Source organism: Oryx dammah, unplaced genomic scaffold (assembly GCF_014754425.2).
Source record: "Oryx dammah isolate SB20612 unplaced genomic scaffold, SCBI_Odam_1.1 HiC_scaffold_8, whole genome shotgun sequence".
In the NCBI taxonomy this organism is placed as follows: domain Eukaryota; kingdom Metazoa; phylum Chordata; class Mammalia; order Artiodactyla; family Bovidae; genus Oryx; species Oryx dammah.
In genome coordinates, this window is record NW_024070192.1 from 39,836,891 (window position 1) to 39,852,573 (window position 15,683).

The 15,683-nt window shown below is 50.1% G+C and overlaps 1 protein-coding gene across 1 annotated transcript in view; it reads right to left on the bottom strand.

Annotated features, from left to right (window-relative positions):
- RFLNB (refilin B) overlaps positions 1–5,753 on the bottom strand; it is a 14,348-nt gene extending 8,595 nt beyond the window's left edge. Inside the window, exons 1-2 of the mRNA XM_040244456.1 lie at positions 5,627–5,753; positions 211–278 (exon numbers count right to left, since the gene is read on the bottom strand). Of these exons, the coding sequence (XP_040100390.1) occupies positions 211–278; positions 5,627–5,753 (195 nt within the window). The remainder of the gene's footprint in view (positions 1–210; positions 279–5,626) is intronic.
- Positions 5,754–15,683: the final 9,930 nt, after the last annotated feature.

Sequence of the window (15,683 nt, forward strand, 5' to 3'; positions counted from 1 at the left end):
CCCGGTCCCGCCCCGCCCGCGGTGGCGGAGCCGGCAGGGCAGGCGCCAGGGGCCGCTGCGCTCCTACCGTGCGCCGCCCGCGCTGCCCTCCGCCTGGCCGCTCAGCCCGCCGCGAGCGGCCGATCTCAGGCTCCGGGGGCGCCGGCCCGGGACCCCCGCCCCACCCGGCCGTCCGCCCCGCCGTAGGCGGACATGAGACCCCGCTCGCACCGGGCCCACGGGCGCCTTGTCCCCTCGGCCTGGGCCCGCTGGGCCGGCGGACGCTAGAATCTCGAGCCCTAGGCGTCGAGGGGAAGGCAGAGTAGAGCCCCGTCTCGCAGAGGCCTGGGGAGCCGGCCGAACCCAGCGAGCAAACAACTGGAAATTATTAATAGTTAATGCGCTTCGTATGGTTCCAGCCGCCTCTTGGCTCAGCCGAGCGGCCTCTCAGGCTGTGTCTGGCTCTCATTTCTGCCCCGGGGGGAAAAGAGCGCCTACTCCGTTTATCCTCAAGGGGACTCGGGGTGGGCGGGGGAACGCATCACGGCCGGCCTGGGTGCTCAGCGGAACAGGTCGTGGCCACAGCGGGCAGGGAAATTCAGCTTGGGTGCAGAGTGGCCCTCGAACCAGATGAGAGGCTCAACCGGCTCTCCATCAGAGAGATCTGACGGGCTCCCTCCCCTGGGGCCGGGCGGGACGGGGAGGGGGTGGTGGTCACAGCTTTTCAGACGGGTTACTTGTCCTTCCTTCTTAGTTTGACGAGAAGCCCTACCTGAGTGGGAACTCATTGCAACAGCTGCCCAACTGTACAACTGGGCTGTTCTCATATCTAAAAGCACTAGAAAATTCGAGTACTGTTTCTCCTAGACCACCCCGAATATTCGTAAGTATAGGAAGTCCCCCCCCCCCCGGCCCCGCTCCACCAGCCACCCTCCCCTGAGGGTTTTTGATGGGTGCTCAGCCTCAAGGTGGAGCTGTGAGCAGACCTAGCTGGGAGGGGCTAGCTCTGGAGAGGAGCAATGCCCTGGGGTGGGGACTTCCCTGGCTCCATGAGAGGTGGGCACCGTGCACAGCCCTCCATGGAAGCTCAGTCTGTGTCCTTGCAAAACCAGACAGAGCATCCTTGTCCTGCTTGGGACCTGGTGAAGTCCAAGTTCAGGATGTTTGTGATTTGCTGGGAATGGTTTAACCCTCCTATTCTCCTCACCCATCACTTTCGGGTCAGGAAACAGAGAAGGAACTTGACTTGCCCCAAGTCACACAGCTGGTACAAGGCAGCTTGCTGTGACCAGGAAGCCCAGAATCAGCCCTTCCGCAGAGAACAAAACCTGGTGCATGCCCGAGTGCTGGGACCTGTGGGAATAGATTACAAAATCAAGGGTCAATGGTTTGTGCCAGGATATATTGTAAGCAGTGGGTCTTAGAGGTTGGGCCAACTGTGTGGCTACACTTCTCTACCCCTGTTGACCTCACCATCTCATATCCCAACCTGGGGCATCACAGGAGGAATCTAAGAGCTTCCCGGGGGTGTGGAAAGGTGTGTGGTCTGCTGGAGTGGGAGGACTAGCACCCTAGAGAGAGTTTGTCCGCCACTGTGCGCAGGTATTAATAGATCCTGAGAACTCTTCCCTAAATCTGACCAGGTGGGAGAAAGTGTCCAGAAAGATGGCGACTGCTCCAAGTTGGTGGTGGCCTTCAAGATCATCAGTGTGGAAGAGGAGGATGAGACTGAGCAAGGTCAGCGTGCTCAGCCAGTGTAGCCTCTGACTCCATCAAAGCCTGAATCGTTGTGGGTTGTCTTGGGAGGGATCTCAACCTGGACCTGCTAAAACCTGGAGTCTAGGGGAAGCCCCACATCACCGCCTTCAGAGCGGAACTCTGAAGGGCTTAGATTACTCACATTCTGACGACGATCCAGAGGCATCAAAGATGCCAAAGTGAGGAAGAGAACGTGAAGTTGTGAGCTTTGGAGTGTCCTGGCCAGATCAAGGAGCACATTGGAGGCAACCCTTCTTCCTTGGCATTTGAGTCATCAAGCAGGTGGCCCAGGACTTCATATGGGCATCTCAGCCATCAGGCTGGACCCAGAAAGCATCTGTGTCTTACGTTCCAGCCTAGGAGAGTTCTGTCTGATCCCCAAGACAACCTCTCCCCAACTCCAGGGGGGGCATCTTGGCTTTCACAGAGATCAGGACATCCTCAGGCTTCAGGACGCTTGCCAAGGTGCTCCCAAAGCATAAGGTGATTGCATACCCTGGATTTCTTTCCTATAGAGGAGCTCGGAACTGATGCACACCCAGGAAACCAGAAGGGCTTGAAGAGGAATTCAGCCCGCAGACCTGATGCTGATGGAGAAGCAGAGGTGGAGCTTGCGGTCCCCTTACAGAGTCCCCTGGACCACTCAGGTGCCCGTCCCCCAGTAAGGTCTGCTGAAGTCTTCCCCTCCATGGCTCCCAGAACCCTGCTGAGCCAATTAAAAGACAGCTGGGACCCCGGGTTTGTCCTCCCCCGTCCAGACTGTCTTCAGAGAGCTCAAAGATAAGCTGGATTTGGCTGGAAGCTGCTTGGGTGCAGAGGAGAAGGTGGAGGGCACAAGCCTGGCTGGGCCCAGGCATCCTGCCTGTACCCTCATCTGTGTGAACTCACAGCAGTCCTGGTGGAGATGAGCAGAGCAGGTCTTACAACCGGAACCATCCGAGTTCAACCTGCCCATGAGTCCCCCTGAGTGGGAGAGCAGGGAGGGAGCTTGTTTTGTAACCTCATGGAAGCCGTGTAGTGCAGACCCTGTGAGCTGGCTATGCTTCCTGAGCCACGAGTCCTTACTGTAGTCCTCTGGAAGAGCCCCAAGCCCTGGGCTCATCACTGGCTTACATCTTATGCCAGATTATTTTCCAAAGGATATTTCTTAAACAAAACAAAGCTCTAATCAACTAGAAGGGAAGGGATAGTTAGGCAGTTTGGGATCGACATGGACACACGGCTATGTTTTAAATGGATAACCAATGGGGACCTACTGTGTAGCACAAGGAACTCTGCTCAGTGTTATGTGGCAGCCTGGATGGGAGGGGAGTGTCGGGGGGAATCAGTTCAGTTCAGTCGCTCAGTCGTGTCCGACTCTTTGTGACCCCATGGACTGCAGCACACCAGGCCTCCCTGTCTATCACCAATTCCCAGAGTTGCTCAAACTCATGTCCATCGAGTCGGTGATGCCATCCAACCATCTCATCCTCTGTCGTCCCCTTCTCCTCTTGCCTTCAATCTTTCCCAGCATCAGGGTCTTTTCCAATGAGTCAGTTCTTTGCATCAGGTGGCCAAAGTATTGGAGTTTCATCTTCAGCATCAGTCCTTCCAACGAATATTCAGGACTGATTTCCTTTAGGATGGATGGGTTTGATCTCCTTGTAGTCCTAGGGACTCTCAAGAGTCTTCTCCAACACCATAGTACATGTATATGTATGGCTGAGTCCCTTTTCTGTGCATCTGAAACTATCACAACATTGTTAATCAGCCATATTCTGACATATGATGTATAATAAAAAGTTAAAAAAAAATCTCTAACCAAGCTTGGGAAAGACAACGGATTCCACTTTACCTGCTTCTGGCCCAGTTTCAAAGACAGGCCTTCTTTTGAGAAGCATCTGGGCTATACCTAGAAATCAGGGGTGACACCATGGACCCTGCTTAAAGAGTGGCCTCTTCTCAAAGCTGTCCTTTCAGAGCGGTCATCGCCCCCGCCTGGATCACACAGACGGGTGTCCTTGTAGGACTTGGCTCCTGGCCTGAGGCCTCTCCCCGCAGGGTCTGGGGAACAAAGCCAAGTCACAGTGAATGCCAGGCCTGCATTTTCCCCTTTTCTCCACCAAAGTAAGCTAATGCCTGAATGGGAGTTGAGTCAGACAAGAGTGGGACCCCCACAATGGCTGCTGCTTATTGTTTTTGGAACAGCTTGTCGTCAGTAAACCCAGCCAAACAGCGGATTAAAAAACACTGCTTCGGAGCCCAGGCACCTTGCAGGCCCAGCCCCCTAGATCTCTGGGCTCCAGGATTCACGCTGCAATGGCTTTGCCTTAGTACTGAACTAGGTCTCCCCTTGCCTTCATATGTACCCGTGTCAACCAAAATGCTTAAAAAAATAGGACTTTGTTTCCTTAAGCATTTTAAGATTAAGGTTTGGGGGGACTTCCCCGGTGGTCCAGTGGTTAAGACTTTTCACTTCCACTTCAGGAGGCATGGGTTCGATCCCTGGTCAGGGAAGTTCTGCCTGGAGTAAAAAAAAATAATAATAATCTACAAATAATAAAGAACATGGAAAAAAAAAATTAAGGTTACTGGTTTCAGAGAGCATTGACAGGGACCTGCCATATTCAATAAAGAAAGGAACTGAATTAAAAAGATGTACTGACACAGCCTAAACTCATAGGCGTCTGTGTGCACATGTTGGTAAGTTTGGTTCATACCTCTGTGCCCCTGGGACTCATAAAGGTGGCCTGAACCACACAGAGGTCAAGCATGCCAGAGCTTGGCAACTGCACAGAGAAGTGTGCCTGCGGAAACAGGCTGGCTCCTTTTCTGACCTCTCACCTGTGAGACCACCAGGTCAGGTGGGGAGGTGGTGTCTGGCCCAGCCCATGTGGCAATGCTCACCCAGACAACCAAGTGCAGCTTGGGGCGGAGTCAGGCCGGTGACCCCTGAGTGGGGGACCTGGGGACCCCAGTTAAATGCAGGCTCCACCCTCAAGGCCTCCTATTTGTAAGCTGAGAGCTATTCTCCCAAATGCTCCCTAGTTACACAGAATAAGGGCTGTGGCCTCTGCAAAATAAAACCCAGATGGGATTAAAAAAAAAAAAAAACACCTCAGATGGAATTTTGAAAAGAGCTGGGGCACATGGTCTTGTTGGAACGGCATCAATACACTTGCACTCTTGGCTCTGTTCTGCTTATTCACACCGGACAAGGACTCGCAGCCCAGAAAAATAGCGCTTCGTTGAGCCACTGAAGTTAAGACCCTTGGTTCCTCGGCTGAAGGGCGCTATAGAAGGGTGCGCAGGCCACAAACGGCCAGTCTGCTCAGCTACTCTCCAAAGGCAGCCTCCAGACTACGGGGTATTCAGGACCTCTGGGGGATTAGGGTCTGCAGGGCTGCGTGGGGAAGGCTGGTGAGTGGGAGCCCCAGGAAGGGGGTACAGTTGGCTCCGCTGTCCTCCCCTGAGCCAGTGCCCCTAAGTGCATTCCTCTCCACCCGCTAGATTCAAAACAGAATACACAGCCGCGAAGGCAGCTGTGGTTTGCAGCTCTGTACTGCTGGGAACTCCTGAGACTCACCGAAGGCTATTACATGCCTTTGAAGAAATGTTTTTCAGTTTCGAGTCTCTACTGAAAATTCGCCAGGGGTAAAGAAAGAACTTGAGGTGAGCGGAGAAGCACCAAAGAAAAATTCCACGCATTTCCTGTTTTCCAGATTGTATCAGTTGATGATTAACTGGAATTTTATCGACTATTGCCTTGTACTTCTTCTGCAGGATGACTCCAACCAGTAACAAGCCTTTCTGGAAATCTCTGAAGGTGTCTCTCATACGCTGCTAAATAAATCTGGTCGTACACATAGGACGCCTGCTATTAATTTTCTTTTTCTTTTCCCGAACCCACTGCCCCAGCCTCTGGTTCTGCTAAGTTGGGTGACAGTGCCCTCCAACAGGACCACCATCAGCTCCATCAGGCATTCAGAGGCTGCGGCCAAGCCGTCACTGCTGTGGGTACCAAAGCCCTGGGCCATGCTACCAACGCTGGTGGTGGGGGAGGGCTCTGTGGCCCGGAGGTGCCGGAGCTATGCTGTGATCTGCAGCTAAGTGCCTCCCGCTCCTTCTAGTTATGTTTATAGGGTGGTCCTGATACAGCGCAGCTTCCTTTATGCCTGCCTCCTGCCCTAGGTCTCAGCAGGGGCTGCACCAAGAGACAAATAGTAAAAGAAGAAAGCAAAAAAAAAAAAAAAAACAAAAAACAAAACTGCTTTGGATCCAAATCTCTCTCCCCTGAGCTTGGCTTACCCTTCTGGCCCCTTCTCTTCAGCTTTCTCTAAAAGACTCCCTGGTTCCACATGCAAAGAGAGCCTCTGGACCTGAGAATGATGGGGCTACTTGACTTCAGTCCCAGTCTGCGCCCTGCCCCACTAGACGCCCATCTCAACACCTTGCTTCTCAAAGCCTGAAAGGTTAGACTCTGTTACTTCCAGGGATGCCTTTTTTAGCATCAAGCCTGTCCGCCATCTGAGAAAGGACCTTCTGCGGTTAGTTCGCTGTGTTAGAAGCAAAAGTCTCTAGAATGTCAGGCATTAACATCTTATAAACCCTAAGACAGGTCACAGTCCCTATCTGTTCTACATGCTTGTAATAAAAAGAGCGGTTAATATGAGCTTCGTGTGGGCCTTCCATCACATATGAATATTAAGGAATCTGGGCTTTGTGTTCCCCATTGGAAGACTGTTTATCAGCAGATACCCTAGTCTTACCCCACAAAAACTGTTTCACCTCTACTCCCAAGGCTGAGAGCTCTTACCAAAATCTGCTCTGGGTAAGAGTTTTTGGGGGGTCTGTGTGTGCACTCCCACTAGACCCATTCATTCAACCAGCACCTGCCAAGGGCCTACTGTGTGTGAGGCAGAGTGTGGGAGCATAAGGAGAGCTTCACCAGCCTGGGGGGGAGAGGGAGGGGAGGCTTAGGGGAAGAAGTCTGGAGGGGGCGACACCCATGCTGATACAAAAGCATTAAATAAGGAACAGGCAGGCAAAGAAGGAAGGAGATGAGCAGCAAAGCCCTGTCGTGAGGTCTCTGAGGACCTGGACATCTTTCCCCCTGGCTTCAGTTCACTGAGTGGAGGTTACTGCAGACTTGACCAGGGCCCCAAGTTCAGTCCCTTCTGGAGTCAATTAGCTCCAGATCTGGACATGCATCCTGTAAAGATGTCACACTGGTGACAAAAGGGAAGTGAGTTAGGGTGGCTCGTTTAGTCCAGCTGTGCTCCTGGCTGGAAACGCGTGTCAGAGACATGGCAACAAGCTGTTCCTTCTCCTTCCGCACTTGTCACGGATCCTGTTTTGTGATGGTACCCTAGCATACAGAACGTGAAAGCTCTGAGCTCAGTTTAGCACCTAAGGCCCCAGTTTCTCTCAAGCCTGGAAAAGTGTTTTGCTCACAGTATAGTTCTTATCTTCTGGGAAATGACTAGTGGCTCTTGGGTAATTACTACTCTCTCTCTTCCCTTTCGCCTGGTGGCATCTGGGGAGGCTTTCATAACATCATAGCAGGAAGGATGGGGTTGCTGGTGGTGAGAGCCTGGTTCACGGTTATCTTCCTGCCTCTCTGGCCTCTACTGAGGAGAAATTGGTTCTGCTTGGCCACGGACTGTCACCCTCTGCTTTTCGTGTTCATGAATCTACACCCTAGGTGTCCCAGCCTGAAGTCTCTTTCAGCTAGCTGGCCTTTCACTACTGCTGAGGGCTCAGGAAGTTTGGAAGCCATAACCCCCCCACCATGATGGGGTGTGAGAGACTCTAAGATGTGTTGCTCTTGGGTCCATCTGGCTGGACAACACTCTCAGACATTATTTCTCCTCCTCAGGTGTCTTGTTGAATACTTACATCTCTACAGGGACTGCAGTCTCCCAGGTTAATAGCTGGAAGCCAGGCAAGGGCCTCTACATCAGGATTTCTCTCAAACTTAGGGGGTTTCTCTTATCCTGGGGCTCAGTCCAGAGTGGTGAGGTTCTAGATTTCTTCTCCAGGACCTTCTAGCCTTGAAACCAAGTCATATCCCTTTAGTTTGTCCTTTCCTATTGATACCTGCTGGTCAAAAATCCCCCCACTTCTTTTTTTTTAATGAAAAAAAGTGTTCACATCAAGATGCACTGTCCCTATGCTGGTGGTGTGGACTGTATGCAAAGTCCTCCAGCATTTTGGCTCTTAAAATGTAAAGGTCCACTTTCAGGATAAAGATCAGAAACAAAGCAAAACACCATTCCAACAATTCTTGTAACTCGTGGCTTCCAAGACTTTCTCCTCCACTGGCAAAGTTTTTTTTTTTTTTTCCCCCAGAGAATTTCAATTTATTAGGATGTAAACAGGATTTTTAAAAGGTAGCTGTCAAAAAGTCTCCCTTCTGCGTACATGTTTTTTTTTCCCCCTTATTGATACATCTTGACCTAACTCCGTTACTTTCTGTAGTAGGAGTTCAGAGGCTAAGAATTTAAGCTATTATCTCTATAACATCAGTGCCAGGAAACAGTTCATATAGGGAGCCCTGATGGAGCCTGGGGAAAGGGCAGAGATAAAGAATAGAAAGGACTCTCAATTGCATATCAAACTATCACCTCTGTAGTATACAAAGGATGACCACTGCTTCCAAAAGCAAACCAACAAGGCATGTCCTCCAGGAGCCCTGACCAGGAGGGAAGCTGCAGTGCTTTTGCTCAATCGGCAAGTTCTCTTGCAGCAAGACACAGCACGGGTTGGTTCACATGTGGTTTTGTGCAATGAAAACCAAAGGGGAACTCAGGCTTGCTGGGTTTCTACAGTTAGAGCTGCAACTACACCCTCTAGATCAAGAAGCAGGAAAAAACACCTAGGGCACGTGAGGATGTAGAGAAGAGATTACACATGTACACGTGGTCTATGGGAGTGTGCAGCAAAACCATCTTTATAGAGGGCATTGTGGCAAGAGCTAGCAAGCGCTTCAAATGCGTGTGCCCCTTCATTTTCTAAAATTGAATGATTTTAGGACAGTAGCCTACAAAAATAGAGAAGGAAATGGCAACCCACTCCAGTGTTCTTGCCTGGAGAATCCCAGGGGCGGGGGAGCCTGGTGGGCTGCCGTCTCTGGGGTTGCACAGAGTTGGACACGACTGAAGCGACTTAGCAGCAGCAGCAGCCTACAAAAAGGCAAGCACACGTAAGCAAAGATTTCTACAGATAGATTTTCACTGGTGATGTGTTTCTCACTGCCAAACAACAGAAACCTCTTTGTATACTGATAGGAGACTGGCTAAATGAATGATGATATATCTCAACTATAAAACACCATGTAGCCTTAAAAAGAATGAGTAGCTTTATACATCTTGAGGGAAGAGATGGCCAAGATTTCTTGTTTAGCTGTAGGAAAACATGCAAATACGGTTAATATTAATTTTGTCTGCAAAGTGCCCTTCCCCCATGGTATAGACAAAGTCTGGAAGGAGGGTAGGACCTTTGATATATATATTTCTATATTGTTTAAACTTATTAATATGAATACTCATATACTTTAAAAATAAATATTACTATTGCAATATTTTATAAGATGAAGAAACCTAGGCTGTTTCTTTAAGCTATTATTTCTATAGCATCAGTATAGACACTGGGAGCATAGAAACAACCGAGAATCATCAGAGTTAGTGGTCATGAGTGAGAGGAGGCCCAGGGGAGCGAACCAGCTCCTTCTCAGACTCTCAGAGCAAAGAGGAACTTGGTGAGCCTGGCCAGGAGACCATGGAGAAGGGCTTCTCTATGCGGAAACCCCACCTGCCAGGCCTGACAGGGACTGAGAGGCTTGATTTGCTGGGGCAATTGAGATTTTCTCTTGGTTTCCAGGACTAGTATTTGTATAATCATTTAGAAAAATAAATTTTTTTCGGATTAACTAACCATATTGGTTGACAAAGAGAGTTGTCAAGGCAGGAGGAGAAGGGGGAGACAGAGGCTGAGATGGTGGGATGGCATCACCGACTCAGTGGACATGAGATCTGAGCAAACTCTGGGAGATGATGAAGGACAGAAAAGCCTGGCGTGCTGCAGTCCATGGGGTCACAAAGAGCTGGACATGACTTAGTGCAACTGAATAATAAAAGGGTGCCTGACTCCAAGGCCTTGAGATTGAGGAAGTGGGAAGGGAAGGTGGTCCCCTTTAGAGATGGGCAGTTGCAGGCAGGGAGGCGAGTGGACCTGGAGGTGCTCCCCAGAACTGATGGAGGGACCTGCAAGTGGAATGGGGTCAGCTGAGGGCGTATGGCAGACGAAGGCTGAAAATCTGAGAAACCTCAGAAGGCATAGCTGGTGTTTATGCCTGTGCTGGGCAGGAAAGTTCTCTGAAGGAGTCTGGAGTGAAAACTACGGGGGCCTAAGACCTTGGGGTTTGACATGGGAGGTCAAGGTTTGGAAGAAGGGAAGAGTCAGTGACGGAGACTGAGATGTTTGATGGGAGCCAGGAAAGCCAGGTGTGGAAGGAGGGAGAGGAGGAGTCCCAGGGGTGGGGGGGACTCACCAAATCAACCGAGAGGGCAAAGAGGATGAAAGTGCAGCAAGAAGATTGTCCTTCCAGAGAAGTTTCTGGAAAGTAGTTGAGATGGATGCTGAATAAGAGGCATGCCTATAGGGGATGGAGGTGGTGGCTGTAACCTCTTGCTGGAAATGGTAACAAAGACCACAAGAGAGGTGGCATGGGGGCGTTAGGGGGTGGCAGGATCAAGGAAAGCATGATACCCCTGTTCACTTCTGCAGGCAGGATGGAAAAAGAGGGCAAGCTCAGAGGAACATGGTGGGAGTGGGGGTGGGGCAGAAGGGGAGGGGGGCGGCCTCCAGGGAAGGACAGCCAGGCAGAGTGGAGCAGCAAATGGAAAGTGGGTACAAGGGTGGCTTGCATGTTACCAGTCCTTTTGCATAGTGGGGCCCAAGTTCCTGACTGGAACTCCTGAGGCCTCAGATTCCCAACTGTCACATGAGGAGATCTGACTGAAGTTCTAAAAGCAGATAAACCCACATACCATCCAACCCTGAAGCCCATCGATCCAGCCCCAAGAGCCCCTGGTGAGGCCAGAGCAGTCCCACATGTCATCGTTTCTATATTTCAAGTCCTGAGAGCGTGGGGAAGCATTGTGTGCACAGACGTGTGAGGCCTCAGGTGTCAGATCTGGGGCTGTGGGCGTTTCCCGAGGAGGACAGGCTTCCTTTCAAGTGTTGCCCAAGCCCCCTCCTCCCAGTTCCGGTTGCACTACTTTCCTCTCAGAACACAGCTGCCTTGCACCAGGGGTGCCTTGCTCTCTGATGTCCAACTTCTAAGGGCGGCAAGGCTCAATCCAGGTGGTGGCCTCCAGCGAGACTCAAACAGGATCTGGATGACAGTTCAGGGGTGTTGCTGAGTGGGTGGTGGACTTCAGATGAAAGGTACTCTTTCCTGTACAAAGGTGACCCCACCAAATGCCCCCTCCCCTTTACATGGCAGCCCCTGATGAGGGCCTGCAGCTTCCAAACTGACTTCTGGGGAACCTGGAATTCTTGAGATGTTTTGAGGGGCCAAGGAGCTCCACATAAAGCTTTGATTCTATCTTCCCTTTAAGAATGCATACTTGAAGGCTATTCTAATGACAAAACATTCTAAACTGTAATAACACACATCCTCACATGTGTTACTGGTGTAAATGTTGAGATTTTACAGACACTTGGTGTATTAACCTGCCCTGTCAAGGCTATTCTGTCTGTGTAGACGTCAGGACAAAGAGACTGTGTCACATCTAGGTAACCAAAGAGTATCCAGGACTGGAAGGAGAGTGAAAAAAACTGAGGGACATCCCTGGGGGGTCTAGTGGCAAAGACTTTCCCATCCAATGCAGGGTGTGCCGGTTTGACCCCTTGTCTGGGAACTAAGATCCCACATGCTTTGTGGCCAAAAAAACCCAAAATATATAACAGAAGCACTATTGTAACAAATACAGTGAAGACTTCAAGAGAACAAACAAACAAAACCTGATACTGTTTGCAAATTGTTCGCTGGATTAAATCAAGATTTCTCTATTCTATGCAACCAAAGCGAAACACAGAAATAAACTGGATGCTGGGGTTGATGAATATAAATTGCGTGTGTGCTCAGTCATGGCTGACTCTTTGCGTCCCCAGGGACGGTTAAATAGAAAGCATTTCTAAGTTACGGTTATGGATAAATTGCCACCCATAACCTTAGCTTTGAAATGCTTTTTATTTAACTGCAATAGTTTCAGTGGTCTCACGGATTTGCTTTGAAAGATATTTGAACTCACAAAATACATTAATAAAACATTTTATCTGTTTGTAGAGCGAGAGTCCTATGTAAAGTTGGGTCTCATACATGTGAAAAGCACTGGTGTAGTGCACAGAGCCTGGTGATGGAATGAGTCTTGAGCTAAATCCTGGCTCTGCCTCCTCAGGAGTCTTACAGCCTTGGGTACGTCATTTGTTCCCCAGGCCTCCAGGTCTACACCGATAAATCATGCCCACTTAACAGGGGTTTTTTGATCCAATGAGGTCTCTAAACTATCCAGGAGGCAGTAAATACTCAGTTCCCTCAATACCCAATAGCCCTGAAGGGCCTGGATCTCTTAGCCCTACTCACAACCAAGTGTTATTTGCATGCCAAACAGTAGCCAGGCTGCACCTAAAGCCCTGGGCTGCATCAACTAGGACCTGATGGCCCATCAGCGCCCTCCTCAGATGACAGAGCCAGCCAGCCAGCCAAGGAGCCAAGACTTGGAAGTGGTTGAGAGCAGCGTCAGGGCTGCAGTAGGGCGTGGGTACAAGGTTGGGGGCGGTGTGTGTGCGTATGTATGTGTGTGAGCTCATGTTTTCTTTACACAACATTGGCTACTTTTCCATTTGCCTGCTGAAGCGTTTCACTGGCCGCCCCAGGTGGCCCAATCACAGGACGGCAGTCCATGCAGAATTCTGTGGACTGTGGTCTCTTCAGCAGGCGATGTGCTTCCCCTCTGCCTGAGAAGGGCCTTCCTTTTCCATCTGCACAGAGCAAGTGAGCAGAAGAAGCTGGAGTTTCTCTCTACTGTTTCACCTGGTGGCCCTAAAAATTGCAGCCCACTTGGTAAATACTTTTCTTGGCCCCAGAAGCAAAGGGAAGTTTTATCAAGAAGCTGTTCTTAATTTCCTATGTGTTGAAAAATTATCCCAAATAGGAGGTGGCCCTGGGTCATGGCCATTGTGCAAATTCCATCTGATCACTGAGCAGAGGCTACCAGAGTTCTCAGACATAGTAATAAACATTCTTAGGGGACAAAGCACTTACAGGTTTTCCTATCACTCTATTGTCCAGCATTCTTTGTCATCAGTAGCCCCCAAGGGGATTGAGAGGGCCTGGTTACAGGGATTCCCCTGGCCTTGGGAAAGGTCTGAACATCTTTTGAAAGGTGACTCTGAAGCCATCCAAAGAGCTGGTGAATTTCTGGCTTCCCTGTTAGGTCTGCCTGTCCCAAGATAATCTTGCTTAGAGATTTTTGGGCATTGAAGGTCAAAAAAAAAAAAAAAGAAGTGTAGGCAGGAATTTTGTCCCTGCCAGGAATGGCCAGTTTAAACGAGTTTCTGTGGACACCAGACACCATATCTAAAGCCAGTTTTTTGGATGGAAGCCTTTGGCAACCCTTCTGATTTGCATTCAGAGGAAACTTGCCACTTTTTCCATAACAGGCAGCCCAGCCAACACCACCAGGGAGGGAGGAAGTTCTTTCTCTCAGCGTCTGCAGGTTTATCCCTAAATGCTACGGAAACAGCAGCTGCCAGGGCAAGGGGAACAGAGGATGGAGAGCCTTTTAAAATTCTTGAGTAAGTCAGATCTCACCAGCAGGACCTAAAAAGGCAAAGGCTCGACATTCCGGTGCTTGCAGCAGATGCGGCCTGCCCCCGGGGGCAGGCTGTGCTGTCCCGGAGTGAGCCCAGGGGCAGAGCAAACTCTGTGGCCACCTGCCATTCGGCCAGGTCAGCCACCTGGGGTCCAGGCCTGGCGAGTGACAACGAGGAGCTCACATTTCACACAGCCTTGTGGCTGACAAAGGGTGTGTGTGTAGCTGGCTCTTGTGTGACCTGCACCATGCTGTTAATTATACTCCTGTTGACAGATACTAAAAACTGCCTTAAAAAAAAAAAAGTCTTGAGTTTGTTACAATGTTGCTTCTGTTTTATGTTTTGGTGTTTTGGCCTCAAGGCACCTGGGATCCCAGCTCCTCCACCAGGAATCAAACCCACCTCTCCCCAACCGCCCGGTGTATTAAAAGGAGTCTTAACCACTGGGCCACCAGGAAGGTCGTGGCTTCTGTTTCAAATGGACATTCTTCACGAGCCACTGCTTACCTGGTTATGCAGGCAAGAAGGAAGATAATCTGGTAGGTCAGTCATCGGACCATGTTCTTCCAGGTGGGTTATACAGAAAGGCTTCTTTCCTCATCAGACTGATTTCTGGCTACCCTATAAAAGTGGGGAGCTGGTGGAAAAAAAGAATGGGAACTCGGGAATGATCTCAAAGCCAACCTAACGGAAGAACTGCCACAGATTTTCCAGGGCTGAGGGGAACATCAGATTTCTTCACAAGTTCACTGCAAAATGTCCACCCAGCTCTTAAGGAAACAGGCAGACTGTGCACAGGACAGACGGCCGCTAGCAGTCACATGGACAAGCAGGCCGAGACTGGAACCATGAGGCGGAGGAGGGCAAGTCAATGGGATAGGAATCTGGAGCACAAGGAGGCTTCCCATTCAGAAGCAGGATGCTTTATACCTAGTCACAGAGGGTTTCCCCACCCGTGGATGTGCCAGGACCTTGCCCATGGGCACCACGGCCTGGTTCTGTGCCCTGTTTCCTCAGGCTGTCAGGAGAGGGGTGCCTCTTCACCAGGGAGAAGGACAGATGCTGAGGGGGAGCCCAGGCTTCTTGGGCGTGCTAACTTTTTACTATAGTCCGTTCTGTTTTCTGTCAACAGTAAGGAAATACATCCTAGCAAGTGACATCCAGTAATGCTTTAATTAACTGTAATATTTTATGCTCCAATAATGCACCAAGAAATCACTTCCAGATGGGGAAAAGGAATGATATTTAGACAAAAAGCCAATCCCTTTACTTTCAGCAGATCAGTATCTCCCAAAGGTACAGAACAGAACCTTGAGAGTCCAGGGAAGGTGGGGGTGGTGGTGGCTTATCTATTTTGATATACACTGGAATTTGAGACTGGAAAATTACCTTTACTGTATAAAACTCACAGTACTCTTTCTGCATGCCAGCATCTCATGTGTCTGTGTTTCCAGGACTCTTGTTTAAATGGCCCAGTGCAGTCCTAACCATTTTATTTTTAGCGATCTGACTTGCAGGGGACGAGAAGTGTGTAACACTTGCTTTCAGCCTCAAGCAAGCTGGTTATTTTGGAGATTTTTCTTGCTAGCAAGAGGAATTTTATTTCCAGCTGTGACCTCCTGGCATTTTCCCTGGCGTTCCATAAACAGGGGACTAGGGCTCCTCGTCCAACAGCAATTCAGGGTGGGCTGCTATCACACCCCCCATTTCTCCTGCTCACTCACCCTGCCTGCCCGTCACTGTCACACTGGTCCTCGGAAGTCGACTTTCGGTCTTGTCCTATCTGTACCGAGGAGCCACCTGAGGCGTGAGGAAGTCGGCACCCTTTTCTGCTGGGGTGGGCAAAGCCCTGAGTACTGGGTCTTTGTTCTTCAAGAGAGGGAGGTGTGGTGATAGTTGCTTCAATCCCCAGAACTGAGTTTGGAGGTCAAGATACCCTGTCCGTGGTGGTTCCTATTTCCCGATTACGATCCAAACAGAACTTTCTCCAGCCTGAGCACCTCTAACCAGCAATCCGGAAGTTTGGCCACAGCAAAGACAGCAGAGAACTCTTTATCAATTATAAATTACCAATATTTATTTTA